At 38.7% G+C, this 23,921-nt stretch overlaps 1 protein-coding gene across 1 annotated transcript in view; it reads right to left on the bottom strand.

Annotated features, from left to right (window-relative positions):
* Positions 1-484: 484 nt before the first annotated feature.
* The window catches only part of gkap1 (G kinase anchoring protein 1), a 36,771-nt gene continuing 13,334 nt past the window's right edge, over positions 485-23,921 (bottom strand). The window contains exons 2-11 of the mRNA XM_048527778.2: positions 20,566-20,727; positions 19,157-19,234; positions 14,905-15,031; positions 11,534-11,556; positions 10,918-11,061; positions 9,177-9,278; positions 9,028-9,091; positions 3,999-4,069; positions 2,641-2,718; positions 485-1,420 (exon numbers count right to left, since the gene is read on the bottom strand). Of these exons, the coding sequence (XP_048383735.1) occupies positions 1,379-1,420; positions 2,641-2,718; positions 3,999-4,069; positions 9,028-9,091; positions 9,177-9,278; positions 10,918-11,061; positions 11,534-11,556; positions 14,905-15,031; positions 19,157-19,234; positions 20,566-20,727 (891 nt within the window). The 3' untranslated portion in view covers positions 485-1,378. The remainder of the gene's footprint in view (positions 1,421-2,640; positions 2,719-3,998; positions 4,070-9,027; positions 9,092-9,176; positions 9,279-10,917; positions 11,062-11,533; positions 11,557-14,904; positions 15,032-19,156; positions 19,235-20,565; positions 20,728-23,921) is intronic.

Raw genomic sequence — 23,921 nt, 5'->3', positions numbered from 1 at the left:
CATGTTTTGTTACTTTACTCTCGGCAGACTGGACCTCTTTTTTCCTTTTCACAACTATTGTTTATACCTATTTCAGATCTCAATTCTTTTCCATCGTTAGCACACCCTTTGTCTTTGCTATAGGCATCCACACCTCTGTTCCGCTCACTCCTCCTCTCCCTGTCAATACCATGAAACCATCATTTTCCAGCCTCTTTCTGTTCTGCAAAGTCTTATCAAACTCAAACCATTAACTCTGTTTTTCTCTCAACAGATGCTGCCAGACCTGCTGTGTTTTGCTATCATTTTCAAAATTTCACAAATAAAATCAGTGACCTACCTCAAGACTAATGAACAAAATTGGATTTGGGCGGAGCTGGAAAATGCTGTGTAATTAAGATCCAGTATTAGTGCTTGAAAATACTTGAAAAGAAGTAGTGTATGTGCATATATGTGTGTGCTCATGCACATACATGCACACAAAAATATGTCAATATCGGGTAAATTAAACTTCATTGTAATTTATTGGTAAGTATTAAAAGTTTGGCATTTCAACATGCTTCAGTACTGATCAACAAAATGAACTACTTTGTATTTCAGAAACAAGGCTGGGTTACTTACAGATGCCCTTTTATTTTGTACATGCTCATATGTAAGTTAAGGATTGTTGGGAAATTGAATATTTTCCAACTTAATATAGTTAGGACTACAAGAGACAGAATCCTTCTTAAACTGTTCTGAAAATATTGCTCAACCTTGCCCTTAATTGAATGAGCACAGCTTTCCATGCCTCTTACAGTGAGGTGGTATGAATGGAAACTTCACTGAAACCCCACAAACTACTGTTGCTAAAATTTATTTATTTATTTCCCTCTTATCTCTCATCCATGTCTAAGTTGGTTCTTGTGAAGTTAAATGAAAGTATTGTACCATACATTTTAACCTCACACCATCTTGCACAGTCTTAGTTTCAATGTACATTGTCAAATACAGTCTATATAAGATGGTGTAAACAGTGTTCTCACTCATTAATAGGGCATAAATCCTGTCTCAAGCAGTCATTAATCAATCAAAAATAACTTCTCAGAAACAAAAAAAAATTTTTTTTGACATCACTTCAAACCTCTGTAGTACTAAAGCAGAAGTTAACCACTGAAACATCATTCAGCTTTCAATACCATGACAGTCCATCAGAAGTGCAACAAAATAAGACTTTTCTTCTCTTGGTCCGAGGAGAGAGAAGTTTTCACAAAGGTTTAAACAAGTGCAAACAAATTAATGGCAAAATCCAATGGCTTTGCAAGAACTAGAAATATCCATGATGGCACCCTGAAGGAAGGCTTTATTTTGTGGAGTTCTTTTTTGCCTTGGGCTTCACAGTACGCAAAAGTTGCAATCTTCAGTGATCGGATTCAGATATTTTCTTCCCTTTCTTGCCTCCCTACAGAATCCAAGAGAGAAGAGTTACATTTAAAATTGACATCTTTTATGGGACACTGGAATGATTACCTGGTCCTATTGAAGTGCATAATAGATCAGAAGATATGTTAATACAACACTGTCTACTTTAAAAGGCAGCAATGAGTTCTTTATATTATCCATCAAAACTACTATCTGATGTTTTTGAGCTGAGGAACAAAATCATTATTTGCTCTGCATTTTAGCTTTTTGAGGAACAAGCCATAGTTGGCAATTCCTCATGCAAACAGGTGGTAGAGGAAAAGACAGAATAATAAGACGTTTTCAATGGCATTCATCTCCAGACTTTTTCTCTTGATTGAATTTGACATCTTGTCAAAACTCTGAGTTGGAAAAATGTGCTACATGGCAATAAGAGTGGGTTAACTTCTAGGAGTTTCACCCACGTTGATATCACAATCACCGAAAACATCAAACAACATTCACGACAGTTACATTACAAACTTCCTAAAAGCATAAGGCACAGTGTTCAGAATGATTCAGGCACCTAGAACACATTTTGACCAAACAAAAACGTTGCTGAATAACATCTAAAAAGAGTTTTAAAAAAATTTCATCACACCACACCTCAGGCTTTCAACATGGATACTGCATGGATTTTATGACTCACTATTGTAAACCTATTCTCCAATACTTGGCTTCCTTCCCATGGATAAATTTAAGATTTTATCATTCATAGATGGAAACCTGTGATCCCAACAATCAGCCATTGAGCTTCATTCCCTTAGACGAATTTGGAAGACTGGCAAATAGAATATTGAAAATAAGATTGTAGGACATGCAAATAATGGATATTCCTGGCAACATAGGCACTAAAGGTGAACGTTGATACCATCTGTATATTAAAGGAGTGAAAACTCTTTCTTTCAAACTACGAACGTCACTATTTTTGATTGTACTGATGATCTTTTGTCAAGATAAAAGATAGCAAATATTGCAGTAGTATTTCCATCAGCGTGTTTTACATTTACCAGAGAGAGGATAACTAATTTGAACAGGAAGCACAGAGTGCCATGAGATAATTTGCTGCTCCAACTTGACTAAGAACTAGCATTAGGAGGCAAATGGTACATGTCAAATATGGTCTTGTAATGCAGGAGGTGATAATTCACAACATGATTCAAACAGTTAACAGTTACTTGTCTTTCAACACTACAGATATCACTTTGATTAGCATTTTACCTGAAATTTTGTTAACTCTGCTTGTAACAGCTTGACCTTTGATTTTTCTTGTTCCAGAGCTGCATGCAGGCTGGTAACCTGGATAAAGAGAATAACATCTTGAATGAACAGCAGACATTCAACATTCACAGCCTTAACTGTAAGTAAATGAACATAGCTCACTCATGCTGATATCTGGAAATTCAGAACTTAATGTGAAACTTGATGCTGAGTTTCAGCACCAATTCTTTCAAAACATGGAGATTTCTTTAAAAAGGATAAGTGTATTTCATACTCGTTCAGTTTGGCTCATTTGTGCTCACTGGTCATTGTAGCAGTCTGGAAATGGGTAGACTCTCACTGCAGCTGACAATGTGATAAAAGCTGATAAAATTGATGGAACTGAACAATGTATCAGTTCTCACTTCCCTTCTTACCCTTTGTTGATATAACAAGCAGAATGTGCCATCTGCAACTAATTTCTGACTCCCTGACAACATGGCACTGGACTGATAACCATGAGATTCAGGATGGCAAGTGGCATTTCTGATTTGTCACATTCTGAATACAGCCAATGATTTAAAAAGAACTGGTGTCAACCCATGATTTGAGCTGAAATGTAAAACTGAGTCCTCAATACAGTAATCTTTCAGAATCACCATTAAATTCTTTAAACAGTTTGTGAGGTGATACAGGGAGCCCCTGGCAAATGCCTTAAAATCTTAGCCTGGATCCTAAGTTTAGAAACTCTGAACTATTTGACTTGAAAGATATCCTAGATGTAAATGTGATCTAATGTTTGCAGACATTCTGCACTTCTGAGAGTGATCAAAGGTGATTAAGAACAAGATGTGTTGTTAAGTTTCCTCACTTACGTTGCAGACCAGAGCGAAACAGTCCCCAATGTCAACAGGTATGCCATGGCACAACACAAGGGGAGACATCATCAGTGAAATCTTTGCGTCTATGCTTCCAATCTTCTCAGGGTGTTTATTTTCAGACATTTGTCACGGCATGTGTGCAGAATAAGGGAATTTTGTTTGGTTATGCTTCCTGTGTGCCTTGACAGTAGAAAGGTTTGGAACCATTGCTCTACATGACATCAGCTCACTTAATTTTCATTTAAAATTCTGTTAAAGTGTGGAGGGATTTTAAACAAACATAGGCATGTTCCTTACTTAAAATCAATCCCAAACTACAATATAATGGCATGAATTTTAGCCAAATGAGATAAAGTGTCACTGGATCATAATTATTACCATACTTAACTCAGGCCATGCTTTTATATTCCCTGTTTTAAGCAGGCTATTGATTTGTACTGGTTTATTAAACCTCAATTAACAAGGCACTATTCAACAGTTTGTGATCACTGCTCTTACCTGTGAGGTTAGTTCGTTCTTGATAGTTAAAAGTTCATCAACTTGTAAAAGTATGTCTGCTTTATCTTTCACTGAAATGCGGGGGAAAATATAAATGTATATCTCTGTAGTACCACAATATTAAAAAAGCTCACATCAAAACTGAAATACTCCTAGAAGCATTCTAACATATTAACCCAATTCTTATTGATATTACGTAAAAAACATGCCACAAGAACAAAGGCTTATCCAAACGCCCATTGAAAAACTGATGTAATCAGATTAGCCACCATCATGCTACACACAGATTTCTATCAGTGAGAAGTTAAACGGGCACTGAACCTGATCATTCCAGCAGACATGGGTTAAAATTGTACCCTACATGCCAAAATGATGTTCAAGTGTTTGTGTGATACAAGTAATGAGTCTGTCCAACATGAAAATCATATTGATCACTTCAATGTGTAGTTTACATCATAACCTGTGAACAAAATGGGAACTAAAAGAACTGATATCAAGAGCAGGAAAAAGAATCTACATAAATACTCTTCAAAATTTCATCAAAGCGGACTGTGCAAAAAATAAGAACAGGTCATTACATGTCAAAGAAATCAAATAGCAGAAACTGCTAAACAATGGTACTAAGATTCTGACCACAATGTAAAAAAATATCAGAACAATGAGAGCAAAAATGTGGGGAAAAAAAAGAAATAATTAGTGGCGGAGGGGTGGGGGAGAAAAAACATTTTATGGCTTGATCTACTCAAAAAGGCATTAACCAACATTTCTTTGATTACACATGGAGCTTCTTCACTGCCATTAAACTGTACTACATAGACACTTCCTAATCTATAAACCAACTTTGCCACAAGCTTTGTTTTGGAGTTACCAAAAAATAAGAACAAAATGGAACACCATCAAAATGGGGCATGATTGATGTCTACATGTCCTAGTCTAATTATCCTGCACGCTCTAACACAGTTTCACTTGAAGACTGCACTTGACCTTTTCCGATGTCTTTGTAGAACAATTTATTTATATTAATTTGTCAGGTAAGAAATAGTGTTGACCTTTTGGCATAAGGGAAAAACAGTAAAAGCTAAACAGGCAAAAATAGTAAGGAAACTAGTGAATAGAGGATTAGATCCCTTGTTAGACGATCCACGCAAGGGTCCTGATCAAGATATTAAACATACTCCTTGGTGATTAAGTTTCAGTTATGTATGTTTGTTTAAGATTTGCAATGCAGTCTGAAATATGCATTTACATTATTTGCCTTTGACAAACTGAATATATTCTGTTGCTCATTTCTTATGTCATATTGTCATTACAAGCTACTCAGTGAATCAAAAACAAGCTGGTAGATGTCAATGAAATTAATGGTTCAATGATGGGCTTAATCATTGGTATTAAGTATTAACCAATCATGAGAATTACGATTGCGATCAGGAACAAAGTATGTTAAAGATGCTAATTAAATGAGTCAATAAAGTATTCCTTCTGGACTTGGGAAACCACATTTAAAAAAAGGTTAATTCCATTGAACAGTCAATAAAAATGTTCAGTTCATTCTCAACTTGAAAATAACTTGTACTGTACTTGTGAATGGTGCAGTGGGAGAAGATCTTTAAATACACTAATCTATAACCAAAATAACTTAAAAGGGTTATAGCACTACTCAGATAACACTGATCATTGCTAGCATTGACGAATGGAGAGAAGTTAAGTCAGAGTGAACGATAAAACCACATTTAGATTTCTTAATTTCTCCAACAGTGCTTACAATTCATAATTAATCACCAATCCAAATTGCCAATCAAAAGATCAGTCACCAACCAGCACTACGAAAGGCGAAAAGTGTTCAGACACATTGGAGTAAATTATCCAATAGAAAAAGTGGCCTTCTGCATTAAACAGTATTAATATTCAGATCTGACTGTGTTATCTATCCTGCGATTTCACCTCTTAACTGAATGGCAGCTCAGATATCTATATCATACAATCCCATACAGTGTGGAAACAGGCCCTTCGGCCCAACAAGTTCACACCGACCCTTGGAGCATCCCACCCTGACCTATTCCCCTATAACCCACCAAAGCTACATATCCCTAAACACTGGGCAATTTAGCATGGCCAATCCACCTAGCCTGCACATCTTAGGACTGTGGGAAGAAACTGGAGGAAACTCGAGCACTCACGGGGAAAATGTGCAAACTCCACACAGACAGTTGCCAGTGGGGGAATCAATTCCAGGTCCCTAGCGCTGTGAGGCAGTAGTGCTAACTACTGAGCCACTGTGCCACCCTAAAAAGAACGTGCATTCCCTGACCGGGAAATGAAACCAGGCTGCGGCAGTGAGAGCATTGAATGTTAACAACTTGTACTCCTGTTTTAAATTTTGAATAGATATCTTAAGTCTTTCACTAACTTCAAAGGTTTTAAGTGTTCAGCTCTGGAAGCTTTGTTTATTCTGCTAGGCAATGGAACCTCAACACAAGTGCTTAGTTGAACTCCAAACCCCACTAAAATATTCAGCTCAGCAGAAGTTGTTGACATAGCTGTCAAAGAGGGTTGAGAATTTATTGATCTCAACAGTTTTCGGATTACTTAATAGGATTTCTTAAAACAAAATGGGCCTTGAATGGCATTTGCTTATCTTAATAGCTTTGTGAGTAGAATCACAAAGAGGTATAGCACAGAAACAGACTCTTTGGTCCAACACAGCCATGTTGATAAGATATTCTGAATTAATCTAGTCCCATGTGCTAGAATTTGGCCCATATCCCTTTTACACGTTGCAATAGTACCAACCTCCATCACCTCTTCTCACAGCTTATTCCATACATGTACCACCCTCTGTGTAAAAAAAGTTACCCCTTTGGTCCCTTTTACATCTTTCCACTTACACCTTAAACCAATGTCCTCTAGTTTTGGAATCCCCTACCCTGGAGAAAAAACCTGGACTATTCATCTTATCCATGCCCCTTATGATTTTATAAACTTCTATGAAGTCACATTCAGCCTCCAATGTTCCAGGGAAAATAGCCCAGTCTATTCAGCCTCTCCCGACAGAGATTCCATTTCCAAGGAACTATGAACATGCACTCCAAGGTCTCTTTGTTTGGCAACACTCTCTAGACCTTACCATTAAATCTAATCCTGCCCTGATTTTCCCTTCCAAAATCCAACACCTCTCATTTATCTAAATTAAACTCCATCTGTCACTCCTTGGCCCATTTGCCCATCTGACGCAGGTTCCGTTGTACTCTGATGTAACCTTCTTTGCTGTTGACTACACCGCAAATTTTGGTGTCATGTGCAAACTTACCTCCTATAATCACATCTAAAATCATTTACATAAATGACCAAAAACAATGCACCCAGCACCGATCCTTGTGGCACACTGCTGGTTACAGGCCTCTTAGTCCAAAAATCAACCCTCTGCTACCACCCTCTGTCTCATAGCTTCAAGCCAATTTTGTATCCAAATAGCTAGCTCTCCCTGTATTCCATGTCATCTAACCTTGCCAACCACTCGACCACGCCTTACTGAAGTCCATAATGGCAATGTCCACCATTCTGCTTTCAAACCTTCTTCATCACTTCTTCAAAAAACTCAATCAAATTAGTGAGATACAATTTCACTCGTGCAAAGCCATGTTGACTATTCCTAATCAGTCCTTACCTTTCCAAATACATGAAAATCCTGTCCAAGAAAATTCCCTCCAACAATAACTTATCTACCACTGATGGCTCGCCAGTCTATAATTCCCTGGCTTTTCCTTCATCCTTTCTTAAATGATGGCATCATGTTAGCCTCACCTACTGCTTTTGATGATACAAATATCTCCACAAGGGGCCCAGCAAACACCTCTGCAGCTTCCCACAGAGTTCTAGGGCACCCCAATCAGGTCCCATCCTCATAAACATCCCAGTGATCTTATGGAATTAAAGAATTCTGCACATCATTGATGGTGCATAAATGGCATGAATGATGAAAGATGGGCATGGGATAGGAAGCATCATATTCATCTACAAAACTTGGCCAATTTCCCAGCAAATGGAGCTACAACTTCAAACCTGACTGCTTTGACATCTGCCTGCCTCTCCTCCCACAGTGTGGGTTAATTCCCCTAACGCTGAGGGGAGAAGTATGCTGGGTGGGCATGGCAAGGAGACAGGACTGCAATGTCAGGAAATAGTTTGCTTTGCAATTTCTTCCTTAAAGGGAAATTTTAGCTTTGGGTCTGTAAATTAACTGTTACAACTATGGAGCCCAATGTCGTACAGTACAGGAGAGGCTATTTGGCCTACTGAATCTGCACTAACGAAAAAACAAAATCCATCACCTATCTACACCAGTCCCACTTTTCAACACTTGGCTTGTTATAGCCTTGAATGCTATAACATGAATGCACTTTTTAAAGGTTGTGAGGTTTCCTGCAGTACTGTCCTCTTAGTCAGTGCTTTCCAGAGTCTCATCACCCTCTGGCCTTTGGACAGTATTGGTCTTTCGTGATTTTAAAAATGGTAGTATATAATTTTTTAAAAATCCTTTGTTTCTTTTCCCTTTAATTCAATCTCCTTCTCAGTGTTTCTGTTTCACTGATTCTTCAATCTTACTGATTAAAGATTGATTATTTGTCATCCGTTCATTCAAAAGCCTAGTTTACTTTGCTATGTTGTATCAACTTGTACTTTCAGCAACTTACTACAAAAAAATTTAGATACCCTTGTACAACAAAATTTATCAGAAATGACAAATTTAAGCAATTTAGTATTAAATGTTTTAAAATGGAATTTTTACAACTCATTTATGGTACTGCAATACAATGGTGTGCCAAATAGCTCTGGAGGCTTGGATAAGTGAAAGACAAGTATTTTGATTTTAGTGAAGCATATCAAGAAATATGGAGCAGAGATAAATAAAATAGGATGAATGTGTAGTTCAACTATGACCTAAATTAATGGAAAAGTACACTTGAAAATTCAACATTCCGAGCATGGAACAATCTGCAGACTTTACAAATATTAATAAGTATGTACTTACTTTCACCTTCTTGTAGCATCTTCAAAAGTTGAGCATTTCGGACCTTTACTTCTTTATATTTTGCCTATTTAGAGAGGAAAGCTGGAAAACGTCAGTGGGATGCCTATAAGAACAGGTGTAAAATACAACAGCAAAACTTAAAGACTTACTTCCCATTGCATAACAGTTTGTTTTAATTGAAGAATTTTCATATCTTTCTTTTCCAGTTGATCCTTTAATTGTTCAGTTCTTGCGTTATTGGAAATAGCTTCCTGTTATTAATAGAAAAAAGAACACATCTGTATTTCTCTTGACTGCAATGAAATATAAAGGTTTCTGTTCTGAAACTTCAACATCAAACAAATCAGCAGGTCTTTAAAAATGGTGGCGAGTGGGCACTTGCCCCATTTCTGACAGATACAATTTTTGTTGGTAGTGTGGAGGTGTAGGACATGATTCACATGGGAGGAAAACCCAAAATTGGCAGGGCCATTTGAAGTTAATGCTTAGTTCAAAAAGATTCTATTTATACTGTTCCGGGGCCCAAATCTGCAGTGTGGGAGTTATGAATTAATAGAGAAAACATAAATCCTCTTTAAGGGTGGATCAGATTTAATTCGTACAATCTGAGGAAAACTGTCAGTGTGTTTTAAAAAGCTTGTGCTGAACTAAACTGAATGGCAGACTACTTGGTTTTGGTGAGAAAAAAAGTTCATGGAATTACAAAGGATTTTTGTTGTCATTTACTGTTTATTACTGCTACTGCTTTAAATGCTTGGCTGAGTTTCCAAACCTACAATTATCATTGTAGGGGTTTCTGTGTTCTTGGTTTGATATTTTAAAGACTTTTTTTAAAGGAGCAGCTGACTCTGATGTTGTTACTGAAGAGAGATGTATAACAATTAACAACTTAAGATTTCAAAGGTCCGAATGGATTTCACAAATAGAAGCTTTTCACAATCAAATGTATACGAGTGACAGCTTCTGAAGTCAACCCAAGCTGGATACTTAGTGAGTGGCAATGGAGGGGACATAGTAGTACAAGGGCCAAATGAAAGGTGAAGGCTTGAGGTGGCAAGGTGTAGAGCTGGATGAGGTAGGAGCAATCTAGGGTGAAGTCTAGAGATAACAAGGTGTAGAGCTGGATGAACAGAGCAGGCCAAGCAGCATCTTAGGAGCAACAAAGCTGACGTTTCGGGCCTAGACCCATCTAGTTGGCCTGACAGCCTCTAAAACATGCGGGGAACTTTCTAAACAGCCTGCCTTGGTGCTCAACTGCTCCCCCAGAGCCTTCCCGTCTTATCAGTGAAATTAGGTCCTGAAAACTGAGGCAGGTATGCTAAGTTGTAACATTGCCTCAATTTGAGCTCCTACCTTGACAGCAAAAATCCAGCCCTGAGGAGCATCCTTCTGCAATGCATCAATATGTTCCATGTTAATCTGCAACTTGGATGTCAAAACTTTTGATCTATTAAAAGAATGAGTTCAACGCCATATTCCCTGCTAATATATCTAAGGATACAGATTTAGATCTAGTTGCTACTGCTTGCACGGAATCCCCAACTGTGCCAAATATAACTGATTCTTTTCATGATGGCGTGAATCTAAACTGTTAAAAAGTCAGCAATATGTTCTCCTTCAAGCACGTCTACCAACCTTCCAGATGACATTTTTGCTCTGTAGTATTAAGCTCTAATCCTCAAGCAATTAATTAAATGGAACAGCAGTCATTTGGAATACAACCAGTCTCTGGCTCATCGTAATACTCATTTGGGTAATTCCTGAGGGAGGCTTTAATCAGTAAACAGAAAAATGTGGTAAGCAGCTAACAATAGCGTTTCAAATCCCAAATAATGGACAACACCATGGGGCTAGCTATTACCCAAGAAAACTGTTTTCGTAAATACATACTTGACATTCCTGTGTAGTGAAATCCAGTCCATTTGTACTTGCACATTGTTTTCTTTTCTCCATCAACAATATTTTGTTTGCATCTTCTTCTAGTTTATTAAAGAAACTATCCTCTTCTGTTGTTGAATGCAAAGATTTTGGCTCCTGGGTACAAGATTATAGTAGTCAGCCCAAGGCTGGCACAAAGTATTCATTCTTAGCCATGTTACCATCAAACCAGATTTCAATAAATGTCAATTTTGAATATCTTCGATATTTCACAGAAGCAAAGAGCTCATTAAGAGTTATCCAATTAGTCCCACTGACTTTCCCCATAGCCCTGAAATGTTTTCTTTTCCCATTTTTAAGTATATTCCCTGTTCAAAGTCACTGTCAACAACACCAAGCAATGCATTCTAAATTATAACTCACTGCATATAAAAAGGCTCCTCGTCTCCGTCTAGATATTTTTGCCAGTTCAGCTGAAACTTTGTCCAACATTTTATTAAAAAGGTTAGAAAAGTGAAACCCAGGCATTATAAAATCAAATTTATTTTTGAGAGAGATTACAAATCACGCTAGTATGGATTATTGGCATAAACTACTCAGGCTATTAGTTTATGGCTAAGTTGCTTACCTCAAATTTTTTGTTTGTCTGATCTAAAGAGATAGAAAATGGAGAGTTAATATGGTATATGAAAGAATGGCAATACATTTCATGCGCAAATTTGTGGCTAGTACAAGTGATTGAAAGTGGCTCAAACTATATACCAGCACGTTTCAAAATTCCACACGAGCTTTCCAAAGCTTATTTTTACAGAGTCGAAAATGCTACATTTAAAACATCAATCAGGAACACTCTTAATACATAAAATAACAATAAAAATTTGCTCATGATTCAGAAGTTAATACATTTGAGATTCAGGCATGCCTAACAATTATTATGATAACACCAGTTGACAGTTACTGAGTAATCACATGAGAATTACATTTCTATCCATTTCGATAATGCTGTATTTCAGGGGAGGAATTCTTTAAAAAAAAAGCACAAGTTATACATAAAACATGTCTGACTGTTATTTCGCACCATTCCTCTTATTGACTGATTAAACCGAGACTGTAAAATTCTTTGTGTACCAATTATTTGCAGTCCAGAAACAGGCCATTTGGCCTAACAGATTCATGGTTCTGTTTGTACTCCATTCAAGCTTCATTGCGTCCCTCTTCGTCTAACTTTATTAGGGTATTCTCCATGTTTGTTTAGTCAAACTCTTAGGAAAAGGCTCAAGTATCCCCATATGCCATCACCTACGCTGTGCATTCACAAACACAGGCAGTAAAATTTGAAAACCAATTGACCTAACAAGCATACCCTATGACGAGTGGAAGAGCTTCCAGGCTATGAAAGAGAAATAAACAGATCATCATTTAGGATAAGCGTGTATGTGTGAAAATCAAAACATAAGCATATTGAAATGTGACTGCTGCTGAATCAGGCAATTAGAAAATCCTGGGTATCAAACCAAAGGTGCGCAGCAATACAAGAAGGAGAAGAGATGAGGGTCTCAATTAGAAATGTTACCATACTCATACAGCATAAAGATTTTCCATGAAGAAGTAATCTAAACAAGAAACCTTTAAATAGAACTGAAAATTGATGAGATTGCATTATGTTACTGCAAGTATATAACATACTATTGGTTTCCAAAGTAGGACTGCTATGGTTGGAGAGGTAGTGAGAGGGTGAGGTGGACATAGAGAAAAAGAGAGACAAACTGTGTACTGATATAGTGAGATTATCAATGAGATGGAAAGTGGATGCTGCCTATTAATCACAAACAGGTATCACATATAGTCTGCATTTTCTTTATTGGCAGCACACAACATTCCTCGTCAGATTCAATCTTAATTCCCAGAATGCGGGCCTCACCTAAAAATAATTTCAGTTTATACATCTTTAAATATTTCCCAATCTAAAAAAAGCATGCCTTTTAGTCTGTAACTCTAAACAGTATAAATTTATTTTTGTAAGTGTTAAAGGGTTTGAGCATCCTACTGACAAGAGATAAATAGCAACAAGGTGAGCCTTCATCTCACTTTTCATTTTAAAAATGTGTGAAAAACATTCTTTGCCCAAGTTCTGAACCTTTTTCAAGTGTCTTTTATTAGTCCTTATACTGAAGTTCTCACGAATCCTTGGGCCTCCGGGATGTTACAGATAAAAAGTTCTTATTTAAAATACTTTTCAAGGCTTTAAAATGACTTGATTGTTCATTGTCTTGCAACTTTTTGTAAATATTATTCTGCCCGGTTTGGATTCTGTGCTGTTGTGTGCCTGGTGTCCTAAATTGAAAAACAACTTAATGATTCATTAATTGATGTTTGCATTAAAAAAAGGTCAATCACATTTAATGTCTTCTAAAGCAAACGAATGATTCATTACTTCCCGGTTCCTCTGAACAACGTGATTATAGACCTGTTCTACTAGAAGATTATTTATTCATCTTGCACTTGACTTGCACCCCAATCCAAACAGATGAAAGTCAAGCAGATTTCCTTTCAGTGAGGCTACTTACACTTCAACTGAGCCGATCCACATGCATCCCTCAGATCTGCTCAAAGTTGTCTGCAGTTACTTCCAGAATTACAGTAGAAACTTGGTTTGCATATGAAAGAGTTGAACACTTCCAGAAAAGTAATTGAAATGAAATATGAACAAATGTTGGGAGGAATTTTTTCTGGTTATTGAGTTCTAATGATATTATTGACTTTCACATTAGAACCCAAAGGTTACCAGCTAAATTTATACAAATAACTATTTGATAGTGTTGCACATGGAACACAAACCTCTCAAGGGAGTTCATTGAACAGAAATTTTGTAACCTCTTAAAAGGTCATTGAACTTAGCATAATGAGGTGACTTACAGAAGGGGACCATTTGTAAAATAATAAGGAAAAAAGGAATTAACTGGAAAGCTTACAGCATGGCTTACTGGAAATTAAACTAAGGCTATCACACTGGCTGTGGAATCTTGGCATGAGCTGAACACGGTGCAAAGTTCTCTTTCTCACCTCAATTCTACAAATTTGGAATCCCTCTCCCCAACCCAAAGAAAGATTCATTTTCATCACTTTATATAATATTTTCAATTATCTCTTTATAATTCAAATGCCAAAATAAAGTTTTACCAAAGAGTATAGAATTAAAAGTTAAGAAGTTGCTAAAGCCAATTAATGCCTGGAGACGAAAACTTTAAAACTGCAATAGAGGTTAGATCTACGAAATCTGCTTGAGCTGGCTGGATCCCAGAGCTTATCACATGGTCAGCATGCATGGGTATTTACAGAGCCTTCTAAGATGAGAAATTTGGCATGGGAAATTTTTTAAAAATTAATTAAAAACTGAAACACGTACAGATTGTACAGCCTCAGTTTCTGTCAGTGAAATTGCCCACCACAAAAATAATTGTGCTGTAACCATAACAGTGATCGACAGCCTCCCCAAATCAGGACTACATGAAGCTAATACAGGCCATCACAAATTCCATTTCTATTTCCATTCCCAAACAATGGTCAGCCAGATCCAGAAAGCTCATAACCTCACAATTTAATCTTAAGCTGAACTTTTGACCTTATATCATCTCCATTATGAGAACCCACTTCACCCTCATATCACTCACTTCATCCTCTGTTGACATCATCACCCATGCTTTTGTCACCACTAGCTTCACTATTCCAAGGTTCATCTTTATGTTCAAACAATGTCATGACCTCTGCCTGCCCTATTTTGGGATCTGGAATTTGGGAACCATGTTACAATGTAGTATTAGACAACTTGATTCATGGCAGTTAGGAAAACAGTCTCTTTTTGTACGTAATGTACAAACTTGCTGTAATATTTTTCCAAAAAGAGGGAAAAAGTTCCTGTACATGAATATCAGACTTTGTTTCATAAGAGCAATCACAGAATTCAAAGTAAAAGTTAACACCAACATAACTCAATACTACCTGTACTTCCATCTGTTTGAAAATCTTTCAGTGAAACTGTGGTTGGTTTATCCTTTCCCTGGAGATGTTTTCTTTTTTCTTTTCTACTTGGTCCTTTTGTTTTGAGAGAAGCATTATCAGCACAACACTGCAAAAATTAGAAAGTTTAAAACAATAGAAGTTTAACATTACAGACGGTCCATAGGTTACAAACAGGTTCCATTCTGGAGCCCGTTCACAAGTTGATTTGTACGCAGGTTGGAATACAATGCAGGACAATGTAAAACAGCTCTTTGTAAGTACAGAAAATATTTGTATGTTGGTCTTTAAAATTATACTCCTGCACGGAATCATGTTGGTAATTTTAGTGTCTGTAAATTGGATGTCTAGAAATTAGAGACCGTTGTAATGATATGACTAGATTTAAATTGGTAAAAATGCTGTGATCAATTACCATCTTGCTTTACAATTAAAATGGCAAGTTGTAAATGTTATTCTGTCATTTAAGAAATGATACAGAAACTGATACATTTTTATCCACTTTGTAAGTTATCATTTGTGGGATATTACTAAAGGTCCGCATCAGGGGCAGAGTGACTGAGCACTTGGACAATGTGTTATGATGACATTTAACCTGCAAACTATACACGGAGGAAAATTTGTAAAGTGTAAAAAAGAATATCCTTGGAATCTGAGATGACAAAGTGTGGAGCTAGAGGAACACAGCAGGCCAGGCAGTATCAGAGGAGCAGGAAAGCTGACGTTTTGGGTTGGGACCCTTCTTCAAATTGACTCCAGCATCTGCAGTTCTTGCTATCTCCAAGTCTGTGAAATATGTTTTGCTTTTGGAAATATCTGCAAAGGACATAGGAGTTTGCATCAGTTGTAAAGGAATCAACTGCAGTATTCTTGGACAATAGGAAACACTAGTCCATACAACCTGGGGGGCGGGGGGGGGGGGGGAACCATTAATCTGGAAGTATTACTGTCAGGAAGGAAGTTAAGATTCAAAAGATTATGCAACCAGACAAAGGTAGACAAAGGTGCTACTGTTGTGAATGACAAAGTGGTACTATAGGCAGGAGAGCTCGGAATGAGTGTTCAAAACAGATGTAGACAAAGAAGGCACAGAGAGAGAAAGAAGGACACTAAATTTCCATGGAGAGAAATCAGCGAAGCTTTTTTAAAAGCTGTCTGACAGCAAGAAGAAAAACAGAAACTCGAAGAAAATGTTTACTAATAAGGTTAAGATACTGGGTGGCATGGTGGCACAGAGGTTAGAAATGCTGCCTCACAATGCCATGGACCTAGGTTTGATTTCACCCACGAGCAACTGTCTGTGTGGAGTTTGCACAATTCTCCCTGTGTCTGTGTGGGTTTCCTCTGAGGCTCCAGTTTCTTGCCAGAGTCCAAAGATGTGCAGGTTAGGTGGACTGGCCATGCTAAAATGCCCAGTGTCCAGGGATTTGTGGGTTAGGTGGATTAGCCATAAGGAATGCAGTGTTGTAGTGATAGGGTAAGGTATGGGTCTGAGTGGGATGGTCTTCAGAGGATAGGTGTGAACTTGGTGGGCTGAATGGCCTGCTTTCAAGCTGCAGGGATTCTATGATTGAATTTTAAATAGTACTGCAAATAGCTTCGACATGCAAATGAGAGGAGTTCATACCAGAGGACCAGATGGTGAATGGTTTATTTTTAGTTGGTTTGTTGGTTAAGAAGGAATTCTGGAGGGCAATGACTTCAGAAATGCCATGACGTGAGGGAGAAAGGGATTTTAGAAGTGTGCCTTGTTAACAATAATACCACCGATGAAATTCCAAGGTAAAACTCGACCTAGCCTGTGACAGTAAGAAAAGACATTGTAAAACTCAGTAGCTATGAGTTACTGAGTTGAAGGAAATACTGATGGCTGCACGAGACACCTCTTTGTTGTATAGAGTATGTAAAGTGAAATTTACCTTATTTTGAATTACCATTTGACTGTTGCTTTATGTTTACTTTGCATTGGTTCTAATTTGTGTTAATAGTACAGTACGTGAAATTTTTGTGGCAATTTCTTCATTCAGAGATCAAAATTATGTAGCAGAGTTAATCCATAAAGAAATTTAGCAATAATCTGGGAGGTGTGGATCAAATCAGACTAAGCAACCTTTACACTTGGGGAGATTGTTCATAGGTAATGCCAATATGAACAACCAGAAATAATTTGATAAGGTATTGCACAAGAGATTGTTAGCATAAATGAAATCATATATAATTGAAGATAACAAGAGCTGAGTGGAGACAGATTAGGGATAGAAAGGTATGCGAGCTGAAAGGTGACACGATATTTGAGGTTTATGAATGATTTGTACCCAAGTTTTAATTTTACACCATATACATTAATTATCTGGCCATAGGAATTATATACCCAATTTCACATAAGATACAGCTAAGGTGCACATCAGATTTTACACATAAAAGCAGAGAAATACAAAAAGATACAGGCAGACTGAGTGGGCAAAACACTGGCAGATGGAGATCAATGTCCAAAAGAGAAATATAAATTGGAACATTTTCTTAACATTGAAAGAATAAGCACTGAAGAGTAGCAAAGAAGTTCAGGTGACCATGTTACAAAACGTTTATGAATAGATCCAAAAAAAGTAACTCAAAAAGACAAACAGGATGATGGTCTTTATCTCAAGGAAGATGGAATATAAAAATGAGGAAATGAAACAGTACCAAAGTGCAAAACAATGTACATGGGTCTAAGTATGTTGAAAAGACACGCCATAAGTTTGTGTCTTATTGTGCAAAGCATTCACAATGAAGTGGTTCATTTAGTCATGCAAATAGATATAAACAGCTATGATTTAGTTGGGATTATGGAAACATGTTTACAGGATGACCTAGGATGGGAACTGAACATCTGGAGTTGAAAAGAAGCGGGGTAGCATTGCTGGTTAACGAGTACATTAATAAAATAATGAAGAGGGATTATTAGCTCTAGTGAAGTGGATTCTGCATGAGTTTAGAAACACCAAGGACCAACAACAGTGGGTGTTGTATAAAGGATCCCAAACCGTAGTGGTAATGTTGGGGGAGGCATTAAACAGGAAATTTACCAAAGCAAGCAGTAAAGGTACACTTGTAATTATGGGCAAATTTAATCTGAATATAGATGGGGCAAATCAAAATCAGTTGCAATACAATAGAGGAGGAATTCTGGAGTATTAATGGGATGGTTTTCTGGATCAATATTTTGAGGAACCAACTAGAAAACAGACATCTTAAACTGGGTATTGTGCAAGCAAAAAGAAATAGTTAGCAATTTAGCTGTGCGAGGCTGTGAAAAGGATGCAGAGCTGCTTCAGTGTGATTTGGACAAGTTGAGTGAATAGGCAAATGCACGGCAGATGCGGTACCACATAGATACATGTGAGGTTATCCTCTTTGGTGGCAATAACGTGAAGGCAGATTATTGTCCAAATAGTAATAGATTGGGAAAGATGGAAGAGTAATGAGACCTGAGTGACCTCTTACTCCAGTTGCTGAAAGTAAACATGCAGGTGCACCATAAGGTAAAGACTACAAATCATTTCTTGGCCTTCACAGCAAGAAGATTTGAGTACAGTTGCAGGAATATCTTGTTGCAATTGTACAAGGCCATGGAGAATACTGCGTGCAATCTTTGCTTTCTTATCAGAGGAAGGACGTACTGGCTATGGAGAGAATGCAACAAAGGTTTACTAGGCTGTTTCCTGGGACGGCAGGACTGAATTATAAAGATATACTTGATTGATTAGGATTATATCTGCTGGAGTTTAAAAGAATAAGGGAGGGAATCTCATAGAACCTATGAAGTTATGACAGGACCTGAGAGGGTAAACACGGGATAACTGGAGAGTTCAGAACCAGGGGTCATAGTTTAACAGTGATGAAGAGAAATGTCTTTACTTAGAGCCTGGGTGAGCCTGTGGAATTCTCTGCCACAGAAAGGCCAAAACATTTAACATTTTCGAGAAGGAGTTAGATATAGCTCTTAGGGATCAAAGGACATGCAATGGAAACCAGGAACAGGGTACTGAATTGGAATGACCACCCATGATTGCACTGATTGCTGAGCAGGCTCATTAGGGGTGAATGGCCTATTTCTGCTCCTATTTTGTATGTTTTTACCTATATCTATGCAGGATACCGTTCTATCATGAATTGCATTTAAAGTATCATCTAATACAACAAATTTTAAAAACAGTTAACTATATATTTTAATTGCCAGATATATACATACTCTTTTATGTTCCTCATATTCCAGCTTGCTGATTAGTAGAGCTTCTTGGAGATCAGCTTCATACAATTCACTAGTTAGCTGCATACAAAACAAAATGAAGACAGATGTTCAGTGAAGCATTATTAGCTCCATTAGTAGAACAGTTAAATCATAGTCTGTATTGATATTGTCTCTGCTGTTTTGAATTAAAACATTTTCAAAATTCTCAATACCTGCAAGATGGAAATCTATAATATTTTGGCACTGAGCATTTACAACTTAGAACTTGAAAACTGAGTGGCAACATTACCTCAAATCTTTGCACTTTGGAACTTTTGGTAGGGTTAGAGAAGGTACTAATATCTGGCAACAGAAACTGGCAACTGGAACTATTTGGTCTTCCTTATTAATTTTCAGATTTCTGAAGCCATTTGTTTTTAGCTGTGAATTATTTCATGGGCTTCAACATGCATCTCAAGCAATACATCATATTTATTATTAAAGCATGGGGAGGAAGCCTATTTGACAAAAACAAATTATTTCTAGCTGAATTAAATGCTGTCTTTAAGACTACATGGGCACATTTCAAATTATGACATTGGCCGAGAGCAGCAGTCAGGGGTAACTTTTGCCTTGTTAATGCACAGCAAGACATCAACTCTACCTTAACTACAGTATAACTAGAAACACTACTATATATCCAATGTTTCAATTGTATCATCACCAGCATTTCAGAAAAACGTGACATTTTTGAAATTAATATCTTTGGAGAGTATCTATTTCAAACAATTTGTTTGGATATGTTATGACATAAACTGGGACTTGGAATATGAACCTTCTGGGCCAGAGATAGGGAGCACAACCACTGTGCTACAAGACTTTTCTGGAGAGAGTTGGATAATCTTCATCCGGGACACAAGTTAGTCTTTTATGCTAATTATGAGAACCACTAAGCAAATACACATAAACTGCATTAACTTGCAACTTTAAGACAGAATAATGGTACTATTAAGAAAAGCCCGGACATGATATTAAGCTATTCGCAGTATTTACTTCTGCTTACTTTAACTGTTCTTGTAAGAAGGCATTTATATAATTATAATAATGATTAAATATCTACTGATTAGACAATTCTCTGGATTCATAAAATTCTACAATTAGTTATACTTTATCCCTTTTAACATAAAAGCAAGTATCAAGTATCTTCATTAGTTTTCATGTCCCGTATTCCCAAGACAATGAAAAAGGCAGTGATTATATACGGCCCTTTAATCTGGATCAGTATTGGTTTGTTAATAAAAATCAATTTGTAAAATCATTATAAATGAATAAAATAAAATTAATGACTGATGGTTGGTATATTGTGAAAACATTTAATGTCATAATGCTTTAAGTATGACTGATATTTGACTTCCATCATCAGTTCTCACCTGTTCATCCTTTTCTCTCCACTGATCCCACTTTTCACCCTCTGCCATTGGTAGATTCTGACTGTTCGGAAATTGCTCTGACTGACACGATCCAGTATTTGCACCAGCAGTAGCAACAGAACAAGACTTTGAAACATTTTTTCCAAAGGCCAGGCTTCTTAGCTTTTAAAAGAAGCAAAATTCAAGAAAGAAAATGAGTATACACCTTTGTGCCAGAATAAAATGATGTTGAAGACAAACCGTTTCATTATGTGAATATTGCTGAAAAGGTTTGGTCTTAAACACATTGGGCAAATCACAAAAAACATCTACGTCAAACATAAAGCAATATGACAGTGATAATGGGAACTGCAGATGCTGGAGAATCCAAGATAACAAAGTATGGAGCTGGATGAACACAGCAGGCCAAGCAGCATCTCAGGAGCACAAAAGCTGACGTTTCAGGCCTCGACCCTTCATCAGAGAGGGGGATGGGGAGAGGGAACTGGAATAAATAGGGAGAGAGGGGGAGGTAGACCGAAGATGGAGGGAAAAGAAGATAGGTAGAGAGGAGAGTACAGGTGAGGAGGTAGGGAGGGGATAGGTCAGTCCAGGGAAGACAGACAGGTCAAGGAGGCGGGGTAAGGTGGTAGGTAGGAAATGGAGGTGCAGCTTGAGGTGGGAGGAAGGGATGGGTGAGAGGAAAAACAGGTTAGGGAAGCAGAGATAGGCTGGGCTGGTTTTGTGATGCAGTGGGGGGAGGGGAGATTTTGAAGCTTGAGAAGTCCACATTGATACCATTGGGCTGCAGGGTTCCCAAGTGGAATATGAGTTGCTGTTCTTGCAACCTTTGGGTGGCATCATTGTGGCACTGCAGGAGGCCAATGATGGACATGTCGTCTGAGGAATGGGAGGGGAAGTTAAATTGGTTCGCGACTGGGAGGTGCAGTTGTTTGCTGCGAACCGAGCGGAGGTGTTCTGCAAAGCGGTCCCCAAGCCGCCGCTTGGTTTCCCCCATGTAGAGGAAGCCGAACAGTTCATCCACTTCACCAACACCTTCCACCCCAACCTCAAGTTCACCTGGGCCATCTCCAACACATCCCTCACCTTCGTGGACCTCTCAGTCTCCATCTCAGGTAACCAGCTAGAAACTGATGTCCATTTCAAGCCCACCGAATCCCACAGCTACCTAGAATACACCTCCTCCCACCGACCCTCCTGCAAAAATTCCATCCCCTATTCCCAATTTCTCCTCCTCATCTGCTCCCAGGATGAGGCATTCCACTCCCACACATCCCAGATGTCCACGTTCTTCAAGGACCGCAACTTTCCCCCCCGTAGTGGTCGAGAACGCCCTTGGCTGTGTCTCCCGCATTTCCCACAACACATCCCTCCTACCCCGCCCCCGCCACAACCGCCCCCAGAGGATCCCCTTCGTTCTCACTTACCACCCCACCAACATCCGGATACAACACATCATCCTCCGACACTTCTGCTATCTACAATCCGACCCTACCACCCAAGCCATTTTTCCATCCCCACCCTTGTCTGCCTTCTGGAGAGACCACTCTCTCCGTGACTCCCTTGTCTGCTCCACACTCCCCTCCAACCCCACCACACCCGGCACCTTCCCCTGCAACCGCAGGAAGTGCTACATTTGCCCCCAAACGTCCTCTCTTACCCCTATCCCAGGCCCCAAGATGACCTTGCATATCAAGCAGATGTTCACCTGCACATCTGCCAATGTGGTATATTGTATCCATTGTACCCGGTGTGGCTTCCTCTAAATTGGGGAAACCAAGCGGAGGCTTGGGGACCGCTTTGCAGAATACCTCTGTTCGGTTCGCAACAAACAACTGCACTTCCCAGTCGCGAACCATTTTAACTCCCCTTCCATTCCTCAGATGACACGTCCATCATGGGCCTCCTGCAGTGCCACAATGATGCCACCCGAAATTTGCTAGAACAGCAACTCATGTTCCGCTTGGGAACCCTGAAGCCTAACGGTATCAATGTGGACTTCACATGCTTCAAAATCTCCCCTTCCCCCACTGCATCCCAAAACCAGCCCAGCTCGTTCCCTCCCCCCACTGCATCCCAAAACCAGCCCAGCCTGTCTCCGCTTCCCTAACCTGTTCTTCCTCACCCATCCCTTCTTCCCACCTCAAGCCGCACCTCCATTTCCTACCTACCACCTCACCCCGCCTCCTTGACCTGTCCATCTTCCCTGTGCTGCCCTATCCCCTCCCTACCTCCTCACCTATACTCTCCTCTCTACCTATCTTGTTTTCTCTCCATCTTCAGTCCGCCTCCCCCTCGCTCCCTATTTATTCCAGTTCCCTCTCCCCATCCCCCTCTCTGATGAAGGGTCTAGGCCCGAAACGTCAGCTTTCGTGCTCCTGAGATGCTGCTTGTCTGCTGTGTTCATCCATCTCCACACTTTGTTATCTAGCAATATGACACTGCTGGCTGGTTGGCAAGTAAACTCTGATTATTGAATGTGTTGCCACAGATAATGCACGAGTTAATAATGATTGCCAATTTAAATTTTAAATCAGATAGGTGACTCCAACTGGTCAAGGCAAAGCCCTGAGAAATGAAGGAAAGAACAGCCATCATCCGTTCATTCAGCTGAAAATTGTGCAGTATTTTTTACTTGTTTGCAAAGAAACAAACTCTGTATTTATATATGTGGTATTCATTAATTCAAGTGTGCTACCCTTAGAGCCTGGCTGAAAATTCTAAATTGTGTCAGCATAATTCTGTGCATGCTCAGATTATTAAGCAAATGGGAGCAGCTAAGTGGATAGTTTTTATGTATAACCTTACTGTTTTTGTTTATAAATTTACAATAATGAGTAGAGTGAGTTATTTATTGATTATATGTCTTTATTGAGACCTGTCTCTTGATTAAACTTTAAAAATATAAAAACAAAAACATAACAAAACCTGGAACAGTATTTTTAAAGAGCAGTGAGACCGGGCTATTTTCTGGGTCTATAGATTGTTAAGGTGTAAAGATGGCCTTTAGCAGAGTGATGAGCTCTTTCTGTCGGATGTGGAAGATTAGGGACCGTTTCCATGTTACTGGTGATTAGGTCTACAGGTAGTATGTTTGGGTCGCTTGGATCGGTTAGAGCGGCAGTTAGAGGCAATGAGGAATTTACAGAAATAAGGTGTAGAACTGGATGAGCGCAGCAGGCCAAGCAGCATCAGAGGAGCAGGAAGGCTGACATTTCAGGCCTAGACCCTTCTTCAGAAAGTCTAGGCCTGAAACGTCAGCCTTCCTGCTCCTCTGATGCTGCTCGGCCTGCTGTGTTCATCCAGCTCTAGACCTTGTTATCTCAGATTCTCCAGCATCTGCAGTTCCCACTATC

The sequence above is a fragment of the Stegostoma tigrinum genome, chromosome 3, assembly GCF_030684315.1.
Source record: "Stegostoma tigrinum isolate sSteTig4 chromosome 3, sSteTig4.hap1, whole genome shotgun sequence".
Classification (NCBI taxonomy): Eukaryota; Metazoa; Chordata; class Chondrichthyes; order Orectolobiformes; family Stegostomatidae; genus Stegostoma; species Stegostoma tigrinum.
This window is presented reverse-complemented; position numbering and strand designations above follow the sequence as displayed.